The 16,541-nt window shown below is 38.8% G+C and overlaps 1 protein-coding gene across 1 annotated transcript in view; it reads left to right on the top strand.

Annotated features, from left to right (window-relative positions):
- Positions 1 to 16,541, top strand: part of Cpa6 (carboxypeptidase A6) — a 315,449-nt gene that overhangs the window by 199,429 nt on the left and 99,479 nt on the right. Inside the window, exon 3 of the mRNA XM_063257425.1 lies at positions 11,312 to 11,436. Coding sequence (XP_063113495.1) covers positions 11,312 to 11,436 — 125 coding nt within the window. The remainder of the gene's footprint in view (positions 1 to 11,311; positions 11,437 to 16,541) is intronic.

Here is a 16,541-nt window from a genome sequence, read left to right as displayed (position 1 = left end):
GGGGGCCAAGGACCCTTTCTTGTTGCTCCCTCTTCCCATATTTTTTGTTCCTTTGATACAGGCGAATATAGGAGGCCCAGTTTCTTTCTTTGTCGGTTACAGTTTGTTTGAATTGCACTGGCTAGGTGTTCCCGCCCACTGCAGTGTACTAGGGAGACACAGACATAGGCAGCCTATGCTGGGCCCACCCTTCCAGGTCAACCTACTGAAAGCTTCACTGCTAGGGTGCACCTCCAGGTGCTGGGACCTGGCGTGGGCTAGCCTACTGGGTCTTAGTCAGTGGTGTCACGCAGGCCAGGTACTCCCTACCAATCCCACTTGAGAGGGGAATATGTGACTGAAGTCACATACTTTGTGAATCAGACTCATGAAGAGCATGGGGGGAAATAATGCAAGCTTTGAAAGATAATAACCTCCAGCCAAGATTGATATATACTGCACAACTGTCCCTAGAAATTGATGGAAGAACAAGGTGCTTCCAAGATAAAGAGGAACTAGGGGAATTTGCAACCACCAATTCAACTCTACAGAGAATACTGCAGGATAGTCTAAAAAAGGAAAATACCAAGATTCCAGAAATAGTGACAGAGAGACCACAATGAGTGGAGCAGAAAGCGAAATGAAGAAGAAAAACCTGTTCCGGCTATTCTGCCCAGTCCCAGTATGTCCTTTGCTGAAGCCTCCTACTCTATGGAAGGGTCCCCGATCCGCTCACTCACTGCAGGTTGATGCAGGGCTCCCAGCCAGTCCCACTCTCAACTCCATTCACCGCTTCCCACTCTCTGAGCTTTTGCACCTCTCTCCTTGCCTCGCCAATTGGGACACATCAGCGGCTGCAGGAAATTCAAATGGCAGCTTCCAGTGGTGCGGGGTCCAGCTTCCACGCTGAGACCTTATCTGTTCCTGTTATATCACTGGGATTGCGTTTCCAGTTGGTTTCTCTTAGTTTAGTTCATTCCTGGGTCGGCAAAGTATATCTCCCCTTGCTTAGGCTTTCTCGCCTGGCACCATTCGTGGATTTTAAGTGCGATTTCTCAGAGAGCCTCTGAAGCTGCTGCTATCTATCCACCATGTTCTCCCGGAAGTCTCACTTCATAGAATTACAGCAGATACTGAATGGCCGAGCTTTTATTTATTTTCTCATCTTGAAGAGATGGATACCACCACAGGCTCATTATATCAACATTTTCCAAGCTAAAGATTTCAGTCCATTGGTGAGCTCTAAAATCAACTCAGTGGCTCATTTCTTCCAAGATTCCTTCAGCACCATTTCTTAAAAGCATGTGCTTCCTTGGGATGCCAAAAACTTTGGAGAGCATCAACCCCTCCAGAAAATTGCTCATCCGCCTGGGTCCCACATTCTGTATTCTTGTGCACATAATAGGGAAAACAGATTTTAATACACCAGCTATAACACATTGAATTGTGGCCCTTAAAAAGATATGCTGTTCTTACCAAAACTTGTTTGTGGTCTAATTTGGAAAAGGCTCTTTTCAGATATATGTAAAGACTTAAATATGAAATTGTCCTGGATTACCCAGGACTCTAAATCTAATGACAAATATCTATTGACAGAAGAGGAATATATACAAGTAAGAAGACTGTGTAAGGAAAAGAAGCAGGAATTGGAGTAATGTGACCACAAGCTAAGGAGGGTCTAGAACCATAAATTCCTGGAAGAGCAAGTGAAGATTCTGTTCTAGAACCTCCCAAAGGAGCACATTCTTGACAAACACCTCGATGTTAGAGTTTTGGATCCCAGAGCTATGAGAGAATATGTTCATTTCTATTTGCCTGGTTTGTTATTGTTTGTTAATTCAGACCTACCACAATCACACAATCTAAAAGTTATAGACTGTGTCTTAGTCACTTTCCTTGTCTGTGAGACATCACACCCAACACTCAGAGCTTAAAGGAGAGGTTTGTTTTGTCTCACAGTCTTAGTCCATGAGTTGAAGACTCCAGGGAAGTAACAACAAGGTGGACAGGCCTAAAGGGGAGGAAGCTGCTCATCCCACAGCAGTCAGAAAGCAAAGAAAAGCAGGAGCCAGATGGGGGCACTACTCTTCTAGGTAACACCTCATGGTGGGTGAAGTGCTTTTCCTAACCAGCCCTTGCCTCCTAAGGGCACATTCAACTACAGATTCAACAGTGTGTTTAACTGGTAATGAGTATAATGCCTTGACTAACCAACATTTTTCCAAATAAAAAATAAGAGCAAGTAGAGAGAATGATAGCCCTTTTTCATGCTTCTGTGTTACTTCAGGCAGCTGAGGGACAGGCCATCTGCTGTAAAAGAAACACATCAAATGTCTTCCCACATTCACAAATGGGACTCACCTTGAAACTGGAAGTCAAAGAGTCCCAGTGACACTTGAGCCATGTGTGTAGTCAGCCTTGGGCCTAAAAGATAGACGGGATGATTCTTTGAAGTAGGCCTGGCTAAGAAGCAAGCATAGCAGAACTATAAAATTAGTCCAAAAATTCATTAATTATCAATGAATTCATTCTTTAATTAGGATGTTTTCATTGCAAAGAAATTCTTTTTAAAATTTTGAACCATTTATCATTTTAATGAATACCACAAGTCATCAAGCATTCTTTTAAGTGTCTGATGGATATAAATTCACGTAAGCCTAATAAATCATTGAAAAATACGCAACGCATAGTCCTGTTCTATATAAACGAGGAAGCTGAAGCAGAGAAAAACAGAGCAAGCTAAAGTGAAATGTCCAGAGTCACGCAATTTGTAAATGATAAAACTAGAATTCAGACCTGAGCTGTCTGGCTCTAGAATTCATACTTGTCATTATTGCATTTTCTATAATTTCTGTAATAACAAAAATAGCAACTATCAACAATATTAAATTTTGATCAATAAGAAAGATGTAATTATCATCTTGCTTATATCAGTAAATGGCCAGAGATATTAAGGAAGCTGCCCGAAATCATATAGACTGAATTTGATCTTAAGGAGTCAGACTCCAAAGTCCATCAGGCTATTTGTTTTTGTGCTAGGAAATATTGTTGTTTTGTCTATGCTCATGGTTTATTTATTGCTTCTAGCCCCATCTCCTCAAAGCCATTCTAAGTTTTAATCTCCCGGAGTAAGGGGACAACCTTATCATATTCTTCACCTTAACCAGATTCCTTACTACATCCAGGTTTTCCTTTCATATGCTTTTCAAATAGCAACAAACATAGCTTTTTTAAATTTCTTTATTATTATGTATTATTTATGCCTATGAATGGGCTTCAGTGTGAGATTTTAACACATGCATATTGTGTGCACTGACCAAATTAAAGTCATCAGCATTTCTTTATGTTTGGAGACATAAAGCACTTCTCTTCCAAGACTTTGTGACACAAGTAATTATAAAATGCAGCCACCCAACTATACTGTGAAGCACTAGCACTCCTGCTGCGCTTTAGAAATCATTAGTCAACCTCCTTTTAGCCACTCTCTCTGCCACCACACTTCCCAACCTCCAGTAATCACAATTCTGTATTCAGATCATATATTTTTTAGCTTCCATATTGGAGAATGTACAGTAGTATGTTTGGGTCTGGCTTATATCCCTCAATAAGATGTCCTCCAGTTCCATCTAATTTGCTGTGAAAAACAGAATTTAATTATTTATGGCTGGATAATAGTCCCACCATGTACACTGTATATAGACCACATTATCCATTCACTCACTGAGGGACGCCAAGGTTGACTCCATGTCTTAGTGATAGTGAATAGTGTGCTCCAGTAAAATGAAAGTGTGGGAATCTCTTTGGTGTGTTGATCCCTTTTTCTTTGGACATGAACTATTTATTGGCATTTGTATTTCTTATCTTGAAATCATCAGATCATTTACCTATTTTTAAAAATTAGATTACTTGTTTTTTTGTTGTCAAACTTTTGATTTCCTTGTGTATTCTAGGTATTAATCCTTTGTCAGAAAAATCAGTATCAAATATTTTCTCCTGTTTTTTCCATTTACTAAATTTTTTCTATTTACTTTGCTGTAATCCAGTTTGTCTATTTCAGCTTCTGTTCACTGTGCTTTTAGGGTCATCTCCAAAAAATCACTGTCTGTACTGATGTCTTGAAGTATTTCCCTTATGTCTTTTTCTAGTAACCTCATATTTTCAGGTCTTATATTTAGGCCTTTCATTCATTTTGAGGAATGTTTGCAGAGTGAGAAATGAGAGTCAAGTTTTAATCTTCTGCATACATATATCCAGTTTTTCCAGCATGATTTATTGAAGAGTCTGTCCTTTTCCTAACATATGATTTTGGTTCCTTTGTTGAAATAATTTGACTATGGATACATAGGTCTATTTCTGAGACCTCTCTTCTGTTCCCTTGGTTTATATATTTGTTTTTATACCAGAACTATGGTGCTTTAGTTACTATGATTCTATAGTAAATGAAATGACATGTTATGATGCCTCTAGCTTTCTACTGTTTATTCAAGATTGCTTTAGCTATTTAGGGTCTTTTGTGCTTCCATATGAATTTTACATTGTTTTTCTAATTGTTTTAAGAATACCACTAGTGATTGTCTGTGTTTGCATTGGACCTTTAGGTAGTATGGACATTTTAACAATATTAATTCTAACTTGTAAACAGAAATTTTTGTGACTGCTTTAATTTTTTTCATCAATGTTTTATAATTTTTATTGCAGAGCTTTTTGCTTTTTGGTTGAATTTATGCCTAGGTTGGTATACTGGTTTGTTTGCTTCCTGATTGTGTTACCAGAGCTAGAACTTAGGGTCTCATGCATACTAGGCTAGTATGCACCACTGAGCTAATACCACCACTGAGCTAGCTCCTCTCCTGCTCCCTTTTCTAATCTTCCTCCTCCTCTTTTTTGTAGCTATTGTGAATGGCTTTGCTTTCATGATTTGTTTCTCATCAAGTTGATTGTTGTTTATTGGTTTGTTTGTTTTTGCAGTACTTGGGATTAAACCCACAGACTTCACACTGAACTAACTACGTGCCTAGTCCTTCTTTATTTGGAGTGAGTCTTGGCTAAGTCACTTAGTTGCCCAAGCTGGATTTGAACTTACAATCTTCCTGCTTTAGCCTTCCGGAGTACTGAGATTCTAGACCTGTTCTCTGATACCTGACTTTCAGTCAGGTTGTTATTAATGCACAAAAGTATTACTGAGTTCTGTGTGTTAATATTTTTATTCTGCAACTTTACTGAATTCTTTTATCAACTCTTAACAGTCATTTGCCACCAAATGATCTTTAGGTTTTTCTATATAAAGAATCTTATCAACTTCACACAGGGATGATTTTACTTTCTCCCTTTCTGTCTGTATGCCTTTTACTTTTTTCTCTTATTCACTTTCTCTGGCAAAGACTTCTAATGCTCTACTGAATAAGAGCAGTGAGAATGGACACCCTTCTCTTGCTCCTTGTTAGAGGAAATCCTTACAGCTTCTCATGTAGTGTGATATTGCCTGTGAGACTGTCACATCTAGCCCTACTAATTTTGAGGTAAGATCCCCTTATACTTAATTTGTTCAGAGTTTTCATCATTTAGGGATGTTGAATTTTATCAAATTCTTTTTCTATACCTACTGAAATGATCATATGATTTTTTTATCCTTCATTATGTTGATGTTATATATTCTGTTTGTTGATTTTCATGCATTGAGCCAACCTTGTATCCTTGGGATAAATCTAATTTGATCAAGGTGAATGATCTTGTATTTACTGTTGGATTCTACTTGCTAGTATTTTGTTAGAATTTTTACAGATATGTTCATTGGAAACATATACTATATAGAGTTCTTTTATATACTTTTGTGTGTGTGTGTGTGTGTGTGTGTGTGTGTGTGTGTCCCTGTCTGGTTTGGGTATTGGTATAATGCTATCTTTTTTTTTATTTAAGGAGAAAAAGAAAAAACCAGAAAAAGGGTACAAGTAATACAAAATTTAAAAAATAAACAGTAAGAAATCACTACTCAATAGATTACATATTCTCATCTTAGAAATAGTTGTTCAAGTTACAAAATTAAAGCATATAAAGTGGACTTTCAAACAGTCAGAGTGAAGTTTTGTTCAATGATCCAAAAAACACTCAGTAATATGGTTATCTGTCTTATACATTTAAACATATATGCAGTTATAACCTTTAGAGCACTTTCTTTTCTTTTCTTTTGTACAGTGACAATTACACATTTTGGGTTTTATTACTCCCACAGTTCTTATTACTTTTTTTGAAGAGAGTAAAACCAAATGCGACATATCAGAACAGAATCAGTCAAATCAAAAGGATGGACATAATAGATAATGTAAAAACAAAATATAAGGTGATCAACAATGGTTACCATACTGCCTCTTGCTATTTTAAGAAGAATTGCCAGTTACAATAAAATTGAACTAAACAGTAAAGAATAAAACCAAAGCATTGGAGACATTACAGGACTTTAAAAGAAAATAATAGTCAACCGGAATGGGCATCATAATGAATCTTATTGTCCTCACAGTTTTGCCTATACTATCGAACTTGGTACTTCTAAGCAAAGCAGAATAGAGGAAAATCAGTCAAAACAAGATGGTGAGGGCAACACAGGATTTCAAATCAAGTTAATAGGAAATCAAAGTAGGTTACTATAATGTATACTGCTATTTTTTATTTATTTTCCCTTAATTAAAAAAAGAGAAAAAAGTAAATAATTCAAAAAAAAGGGGGGGGATTGAGATAAAAGAGGGCATAACAACAGAACAGCACAGGTCAAAACATAACCATTTAAGCAAAATAGTGTTTCAGCACAAGGTATCCTGACATAAAAATAGTTACCACAGTGTCTCTCTCCTTGAAATCTTTGAGTATAACTTTGTATACTGTAGCATCAAACATATCAAGACACTATAAAACCATTCAAGAGAATGACATAATTACAGGGTATTCAGAACCAATTAACAGAAAATGAACAATGGTTTCTGTATAATCTCCTTGTCTATAAAAGTTTTTGCTTATATTATCACACATAATAAAATCCAATAAGATACAACATGTTAAGACTGATGGAGACAGAAGTTTGATCGGACTTCAAAACAAGATGATATTAAATCAGCATTAGCTATTATGATGTCCTGTTTTCTCCAAAATAGCTGTTCCTACCATCCGATCTTCTCTGTCTCATTTCTGTTGAGCTCTTTTTCTGTCGTTTGTTGTCAGTTTGTCTTCTTCATTTCACTTTCTGCTCCATTCATTGTGGCCTCTCTGCCACTATTTCTGGAATCTTGGTATTTTCCTTTTTTAGACTATCCTGCAGTATTCTCTGTAAAGTTGAATTGGTGGTTGCAAATTCCCCTAGTTCCTCTTTATCCTGGAAGCACCTTGTTTTTCCATCAATTTCTAGGGACAGTTGTGCAGGATATATCAATCTTGGCTGGAGGTTATTATCTTTCGAAGCTTGAATTATTTCCCCCCATGCTCTTCGTGATTTGATGGTTTGTGCTGAGAAGTCTGCTGTAATTCTGATGAGTATTCCTTTGTAAGCGATCTGTTTCTTATCTCTGATGGCTTTTAATATTCTGTTCTTATACTGGATTTCTGGAATTTTGATTATTATATGCCTGGGTGTAGCTCTGTTTGGGTTGTTGGTGGCTGGAGTCCTGTATGCCTCATATATCTGTGTATCTTTACCATTTGCTAAATTAGGGAAATTCTCTTGGATTATTTCTGTGAATAGCTTTTGTAGTCCATTTGTTTGTGTCCCCCACTTCTTCTTTTATGTTCTTAATTCTTAAGTTATAGATCCTCTTATCATCTTCTAGCCTTTGTATTGTTGCTGTTTTTTGTTGTTATTTTTAAGAAGTTTTTCATTTCATGCTCCCATATTATAAATCTGCCCTCCAGTTCAGATAGTCTGTCCTTAGTTTCTTTCAAGCTGTTATGCCAGTTTTTGATAAGAGTTTTTAGTTTCCTGGTAGTCTCTTTGAACCTGCTTCACGTATTCTATGTTTTCTCTATTTTCTCCATCAAACAATTCTCTCCTTTTTTTCTGTTCTTCCATTCCACCATCTGTTTTTTCTTGGGCGGTCCTTAGCATTTCTCTAACTATTCTGCTATGTCTTGCTTCAGGTCATTGATAACTTCACTCCTGAACTCATCTGTGAGACTCTGGAGATAGTGCTTTATGTCTATTGGTGCCGTGTCTGCTATTGCATGTTTCTCAGGATTGGGGCCCGAGGACCCTTTCTTGTTGCTCCCTCTTCCCATATTTTTTGTTCCTTATATACAAGCATATATTGGAGGCCCAGCTTCCTTCCCTGTTGGCCACAGTCTGTCTGAATTGCTGGCTAGGTGTTCCCACCCACCACAGTGCACCAGGGAGATACAGACCGGGCAGCCTATGCTGGGCCCGCCCCTCCAGGTCAACCTACCAAAGGCTTCACTGCTAGGGTGCACCTCTAGGCTGATGGGACCTGGATTGGGCTAGCCTACTGGGTCTCAGCCAGCGGCACCACGCAGGCCAGGCCCGCCCTACCAATCCCGCTTCAGGGGGGATATGTGGCTGAAGTCACTGCAGCATCTCGTTCTGGATAGTCTGCCTGGTCCGAGTATGTCCTCTGCTGAAGCCTTGTCTACAGAAGGGTCCCTGATCCACTCACTCACCGCAGATCAATGCAGGGCACCCGGCCAATCCCGCTCCCAACTCCATTCAATGCTTCCCACTCTGAGAGCTTTCGCACCTCTCTCCCCGCTGTGCCGACTGGAACGCAGCAGCGGCTGCAGAAAATTCAAATCGCAGCTTCTAGTGGCGCAAGGTCCAGCTTCCATGCTGAGACCTTATCTGTTCCTGCAGTATCACCAGAATTGCGTTTCCAGTTGGTTTCTCTTAATTTAGCTCGTTCCTGGGTCAGCAAAGAATGTCCCCCCTTGCCTAGGACTTCCTGCCCGGCACCATTCCTGGATTTCAAGTGCGGTTTCTCAGAGAGCCTCCAAAGCTGCTGCTATCTATCCGCCATGTTCTCCTGGAACTCTAATATAATGCTATCTTTATATAACTTTTAACCTCCTACTACATGCCAGACTCTGTTGTATGCTTTTCTATTATTTCCATTAACCCTTCTGAGGAAACTAAGTAGGTTTTTAAAGATTTTCACAATACAGATGCAAAATCAAGGCTCAAATTGTTACAACTGCCCCACAAGTCACTCAGCTAATATTGCCAGATCTTGAATTTCTGATTTGGCATATTATTTTTTATTAGTTTTCCTTCGGGCCAACACTTTCTGAAGACGTTAGTTTCCCAGGAAGATTTTGGATTTTGAATAAAGATGTGTTACTTTCTTGGGACTATCAGTGGGGAAGCTACTGTCTTCAGTGGAATAAGGACACTTATTTTAGCATATTTTTGCATAAAATATTCCATATTTTACAATATGGGATAAGGACCCATATTTTAGGTTAGGAGAATAGCACTCATCTCTAGAGTCCCATAATTCATAATTTTTAGGCACTTGTTGCTCTCTATCCTCTGAATATAGGACAATTTTATTAACAATAAACTGTTAGCCTTAATATCAAAAATCTAATTCTGTCATAGGTTTAGAAGCAAGTTCTAATGATGACTAAATGGTATTAAAATCTAATAGACAAAGAAACATGAAAGATCACAACATATTTTATTTTATGCAGGCAAGAAACCAGGCTTTCCTCACTAAATAATGGAACAGGAAAAAAATGAAACCATACTTCAGTGTAAAGGTTTACTAAAAATGTCTGATGATCTTATAAAGTGTGGATACCAGTTAAATTAGGATGCTATCAAGTCTCTTCCTTCTGGAAACTTAAGAGACATGGTTTAGACGTATCTATTGGGGACAGGTTGGTGCCGACCTAGATGTATCCTTGCCTAAGGGCTGACAGATGGATTAAATGACCTCTCAGCATCCTTTACAGTCTCACACTTCTGTTTTCCTATGATTGTGGACTGGCTTGTTAGCTGATTCAGATTTGCCCTTGTAAGTCAGTGAAGGAGTCAGCTGCTTAAAAGAAAACGGGTAGACTTTTTGTCTCAAAACTAAGAGCCTGACTACCCTCTTCCAGATGAAATTATACCACCAAATATTATTTTCTTGAGCTGAGAAGTAGTTCTGATCTTCAACATTTCCCTAAAGTGACACTAAGAGAAAATAAAATAAGGAACCTTATTAGATAAGGGTTTAGCAAGCATCAAATCCCTGTAGCAGGACTAAGAACCAAAATGCAGGAAGAGGGAGGCCCAAATCAGAGAAAGCGAGAGATAGGGCCATAAAGTTCAACTATGCCTAACTGGAAATGAGCTCTCTGCTTCTGTAGAAAATAAGTACTCCTCCTTTTCTGCCAAGTTCTCTTAGTTGCTTGATGAAAGCAGAACCTCTACCAGGAAGGAACACTGGCCAAGGCACTAGGAACACTGAAGTATGGCAAACAAACATGTCTCTTACTTTCCTACAAAATACTGAACTCATACTGGATATATAGCAAGCAACTACAAAGCAGAGGTCTACCTGCCTTAAGCAACAAATACTGACTGAGTTGATAATAGGCACAAGGTACTGTTCTGGGTGGTAACCAAATGTACAAATCTTGACCCATGTGGAGCTTCTATTCTGCTAAAAAAAAATACAGGTAAATAATAAAGAAATTTTAGGCACACTAGGAATTATGGCGAGCAGACCAGCCCTACCTGCCAAAGTGCACCTGAGAAAGGAGGTTCTTATTGACATGTAAAGACTGGCTAGAAATTATAGAGAGGTATGAGTTAGTGGGAAAAAAGCTCCTTGGAAAATTTTCCATTTAAATTTGTCAAACATTGGACTGGCGATGGAGCTCATTAATAGAGTACTTGCCTAGCATGTACAAGGACTTAGTTTTAACCCCAGAACTAAAGATAAAAGTGACCAATACTATCAATTTACTTGTGTGGCAGGATTAGTGATAATTTATATCTTTCTCTTCCTTACAGTCATTCAAACATTTATATAATGAATTATTTTAAAACAATATCCAAGTTATAACTAGCACTATTTTACTCATTTTGCCCATGTAGTGTATAGTCTGTTGAAGCCTATATTAGTCTTCAAACTATTACTTATAAATTAGGATCAAATTGTGTAATGGTATAAAATTTCAAGCCCAAATTCAAGATCAAATACCAGTTTTACCTTCACATTATAGACATTGAGTCTAATCTCAAAAAAGTGTTTGGTGTTATTTTACTCAAATAAGATAATACGTGTGACATTGTGATACGGATTTTTCCCCACCTACGTTGAATGTGAATTACAGGTTGGTTCCTGCACTACAGGTGGACCTGTGGCAGCCCAGCAGTATTGTCCATGTGTCAGAGGGGACAGTTACTGATGTCCACATTCCCCAAAATTCTTCCCAGGCCCTGTTAGCCTTCTTCCAGGAAGCCAACATCAAATACAAGTAAGTATTCCTTTTTACTTGGTACAAAATATATTTGTATTGAATTGAACTGAATGACTATTGTATTCAGACTATCCAAGTGCTTATGATAGTGTTTTAATTTTTAATTTTGAGCAAATTGACATGAGTATAGTTACCTTTGAAGGGCTTATTAGTCTAATGGTGCCTGGGAGCGACGACATGGATGCCCCATTTCACTCTTAGCATTACAGGACAACTTGTCAACACTGACTGTCTTCTGTGTGAAAAAAGGAGAGACCTGCCAAGGCCCAGAGGGTGATGGGAAGGCAGGGAATGAAAAGGCTTTCTACAGGAGCCATGTCACCCAGGGGAGGCTGGTTGGGAGAAAGTCTGCTGAGTGGGGGCAGAAGCCCAGACCTTATCCTTGTGAGTGGTGCTGCCCACTCAGACAATATAAGCAAGATATCCATGGGGCAGAGGACCAATAAAAGGTAACAACAGGAGTCCAGGCAAGCAAGGGTGAGGCCCTAAGTTAGGATCAGAGTAGTAGAATCAGGAGACCATTCAAAAAATATGTCAGAGGTAAAACTAACTGGACTCTCCACTTGGCTGGTGAGGGTGAAGCTGAAGATGTCTCCATTTTATTCTATCCTGGAGAACTTAACTCAGTAGACAGATTTGAATGGGCTAGATATTCTAAGGTTTTTTTTAAGAAGAAATAGAATAAAAAGAAAAAAAGCAGAAGATATGATACCCACAGGAGTCAAAGAAAAAGGACCCCAAGAAAAGAAATTAAACCCAAAGCTAAGGGCTGTTGTGACACCCAGCAAAAAAGAGACTGATCTCCTCCTTTGGATTTGATGATGAAAACTATGTTGTTAACACTGACAACAACTTGATTATTAGGGACAGAAGATAGAGAAGTAAATAGAAGGTCAGCACTGAGAGCAGACTATAACTCTTAGCCATTAAAATAAGGAAAGAGGCAGAGGATAAGTGACCACAAAAAGATGCAGCAAATGACTGTGTCTTAGCTACTTTTCTTATCACCAGGATGCACTACCCACAGATTAAAGGAGGAGAGGTTTATTTTGGCTCACAGTTTGTATAGATTTTAGTCCATAGTTTGCTTTGGCTCCAAAGTAGGACAGCATGGCAGAGGGGTACAACAGAGGAAAGCTGCTTGGCTTGAGACATCCAGGAAGCAGGGAAAGCATCAGTGGAGGAACTGGGAAGGGAGACAGGACCTCTGACATCACAAAACCTCTCTCAGCCACTGTCTTCATCCCTGGGATAAACTGCTTAGAAGATTTGGGATTTCTCCCAATGGGGGGAAATCTGGCATATCCTTAGAGGAGAGAGACCATGATAATACCAGACAACACGCAGATGGAGGGGTAAGTTTGAACAGTAGGAAGGATACCTCATCCTCTAAGACTGAAGAGGTAAATCTGAGTCCACTTATTATCACAAAGAAAAAAATTATAAATTGAAGGTAATAGCTGGTGATTTTCTAGATGGGGTAAGCAAGATTATCTACCAAAAGTTAAAAAAAAATTTCAGGTTTTGAAAAGTGCTGTCAAGAAGACACCTGAGATGAAAACCAATAAAACCAGTTGTTTCTGAGAAGACAGAAGAAAGCACTGATACAGAGTGAAAGAGTTTTCAAATAGAAACATAGAATGGTCAGAAGAGAAGAGAAAGGAGGTAAAGAAAGGAGAGGAGGGGAAAGGGGGGTAAAAAGAGGAGGGGAAGGGAGGGGAGAGGAGAAAAAGGCAAATTTAAATCACTAGAGAATGACCAGGAACAGTCTTGAATCTCCTTTGTGGTGACAAGAGTACAGGTAAAGGGCACAGCTAAGAGTTAGAGAAAAGTACCATTAACGAGGAGCTGTCTGACACTGAAGGAAAGATGAACTTTGCCTGCAAGTTAGATTAGTGCAGAAGCAGAGTACAGGAGAACAATAACTTTCCTCCCTGAGGGCCCATACTGGATAGGAAGAGCATGCGGAGATAAAGACCCACAAAAGAAAGTGTGGCCTTAAGAGTCAAACTTTCATTTGGGTGAGAATATAAAAAAGGAGAATCCTCTGAAAAGAGGACGACACAGGGAGTTGGTTAACAATGGAAGAGTGAACACAGAGAAAGAGGGACGGTGGGGAAAAGGAGGCTCTGGGAAAAGGCAGGGTAGAGTAACGAGTTAATGAAACAGAAAGAGATGGCTTACCTTTCATTGGAATCCTAGCACTTCACGGCTGAGAGGCATAATTGTAAATAACTACCTTCAATTACTCCAACATATTAACAGGTCATTATACTGTCAAAACTGGCAGATGGGTCCCTGATGGTAGATGGGAAGGTCTGAGTAAGCTGATGCCTCTATGAGTCAACAGTGAGGGGCCTGGACTTAAAAGCCTGGACCAAAGGGTGCAAATGTCAGCACTATCCTGGTCCACACAAAAACTGCCTTGCCAGAAAGACATTTACAGTCTTATTAAAATACCAATATGCTTTCTGTAGGGAAGTATTTTAGCTTTGCTTCCACACAGAATCACAGCTGTGCATAAAACTATTGTTTGTACTGGACACACTTTAGTCATGCTTTGATTCTTTGAATGCCTAGCAAGAAAGAGCCTGGCAGTTATATGTGTAGGTACCCAGGAGCAACTCACATGCTTCATTAATTATTGTTCAGTAGAAAAACATACACCAGTTACTTTAACAAGTCTATTTTCTACCATTAAATATAGGTCATGTGGAACCAATATAGAATAAAATACCAACTTTATGTCACAGAGCCTAGAGGTTTAAAAATGAGTATTTTAAATCAGTTTTCTCCTCATGAAGAACAATCACTTAGAATTACTCATTTTGTTGCTCCCAAGATAACAACACATAAGAGCCAATTAAATTCCATAGGCATAGCAGGTAGAGATCATTTTCATTGACTTTTATAATTGTAGCCTGGGGTATTTTCAAAAGATTATCATTTGCTCTGTACAACTATGTATAATGTATCACTATAGAGATCTATAAAACAGAGATAATGTGACCCCATGTGTCTGGCCCCTAGGTGATCAGCCCCTCTCCATGAGGTGACTCATTCATTCTACTGTTAAAAATTCAGACATTTCAAAAATGCTTGAAAAACTGGCAATGAAATTTCCATTTATGATGGCATTCCCCTACCCTGGAAGCTTTGAGGAGGTAGTTTTGTATTAAGTGATGATAACACTTGAAATTGTTCCAGTTATTATAGGAATGTACTCAATTGCAGGAATCTTAATCAGCTATAAGACACTAAGAAAATACAACAGTTTAAAAGGCCTTTTTGGTACTCTATTTCACAGCTTATCATCAGTATACTGGTCAACTATTTGACAAACAAAATGAGGCTGGGTCACATTTTTCAATGTAGTTATTTTTAATTATAAACTCAGCCTCTTAGAATGTATATCAGCATACAGTCTAAGTGACTGAACATATACTACTGTGTCGCTGTGACAAAATACCATGGACCTTTTACACTGGACATGCAGAAGGAGGTTTTTTTTTGGAAAATTTCCAATTTAGGCAACTCTATCCACATTGTTTTTCCTTTGTGTCCTGAGAAAGAAAGAAGTAACCAGGAGAAATAGTCCCGGAAGGAAAACATGCTGAAGATTACCTGCCATGACTGGAATATGGAGACAATTTACACCCACCTCCTTCCCAGTCAAACCCACATCCTCTGGATAGCTCAGGGTCTCTCCTAGTACAACAGAGTTTGGACACTGACACAGAACTCATTTGGTTCTTAACACTTGCCTTAGCCAAAACACCTCATTATGTAGTTTCTTGCCTCTGGAAAGAAAAAATAATGCTAATACTGATGCTGTTCAGGTTGACAGCTTAACATTCCACTCATGTTTTAAGCCACTGCAAGCAGAAAATTTACCAAGTTTTGTGCCACTTCACCTCATCTTGCTTTCCAATCCATTTCCAATTTTAAAATAGAAAGTTAAAGCAAAAAAAGAACAATAAGCTAATGATCAATTCCTTATTAGTGCTTTGTCTGCAGCAGGTACTCAATAAATAAGAAGTAAGTAAAAAAAAAAAAAACTGTCATATACCCACCACAACCCTAAGTAAATTTACTTCCTTCATGGATCAAAAAGTACTCATTCAAGAGACTAACGATAATCTTTTTAATTAATTGGCTTATATAGATCAACCTTGAAAGTCACTTAGAGATTCTATCACATGTTATACTAATAGCACTTAAACCATCAAGCAACAAGTTCTTTTAGAAGATAAAACATGATAACAAAGCTTTTAAGCCATCTGCAAGCCCAGAAAAATCACTGAAGGGCTCTATCTTTAAATGTTGTAAATGAATGAAGTACCTTATTACTTTCTTGCATTCTCATTAAGGATGACATGAATATTGTGAAGACACCCTCTAGTTGTAGTTGGTTCCCTACTGTCTTAGTTACTTTTTACTGGTTGCTGAGACAAAATATCTGATGCCAAAAGTTGGGAAAAGAAAGGTTTATTTCTTACAGGTTTTAGTCCATACTCCGTTGGCTCCAAGGCAGGCTGGCATGGCTGGGCCACAGTTCATGGCGGCTGCAAACAGCAAGGCAGAAACCAGCAAAAGAGCAAGACACACCTTCTTCCTGCCATTACGTTATATCCTGGCTCCACCCCTATATGGGTGTAGCACTCACACCATCAATCCAAGCACTAGACAATGAAACCAATCACAAATGCATAATGTAAATGCATGAGGCCTGGGGGCCACCCACATAAACCATGACACATGCACTGAATGAGCGTGGCTTCCCTACCCTGGGCTCAACCTCCAGTTTCAATGCACTCATTAGACTAGCCGAGCCTTTCTTCTCAAGGCATTTTTTATAAGGACAGGCAGCAAGGTAACTCCAGCTCTGGGCACTTCTTCCGTTGCCACTTGAGAACCATAACTTCTTTTGTATCTTTTCTTTTTCTCTCTGGCTCAAGTGTGCTGGGTGATGACATTAAGACAATTTCTCTGTAAAGACACAGACATGGATAGATAGAAGCAGCAGGAAAGAGAAGGAGGGGAGCAAGTAGAGAAGCAGCTGGGGTTCAGTTTTCATTAAGTCACACTGGAGTTAGAGTCAC

The sequence above is a fragment of the Cavia porcellus genome, unplaced genomic scaffold (assembly GCF_034190915.1).
Source record: "Cavia porcellus strain 051 isolate PalLab524CR breed Dunkin Hartley unplaced genomic scaffold, mCavPor4.1 scaffold_10, whole genome shotgun sequence".
NCBI classification, from domain to species: Eukaryota; Metazoa; Chordata; class Mammalia; order Rodentia; family Caviidae; genus Cavia; species Cavia porcellus.
The sequence above is the reverse complement of the archived record's forward strand: the minus strand, read 5'-3'. Positions and strand labels throughout refer to the sequence as shown.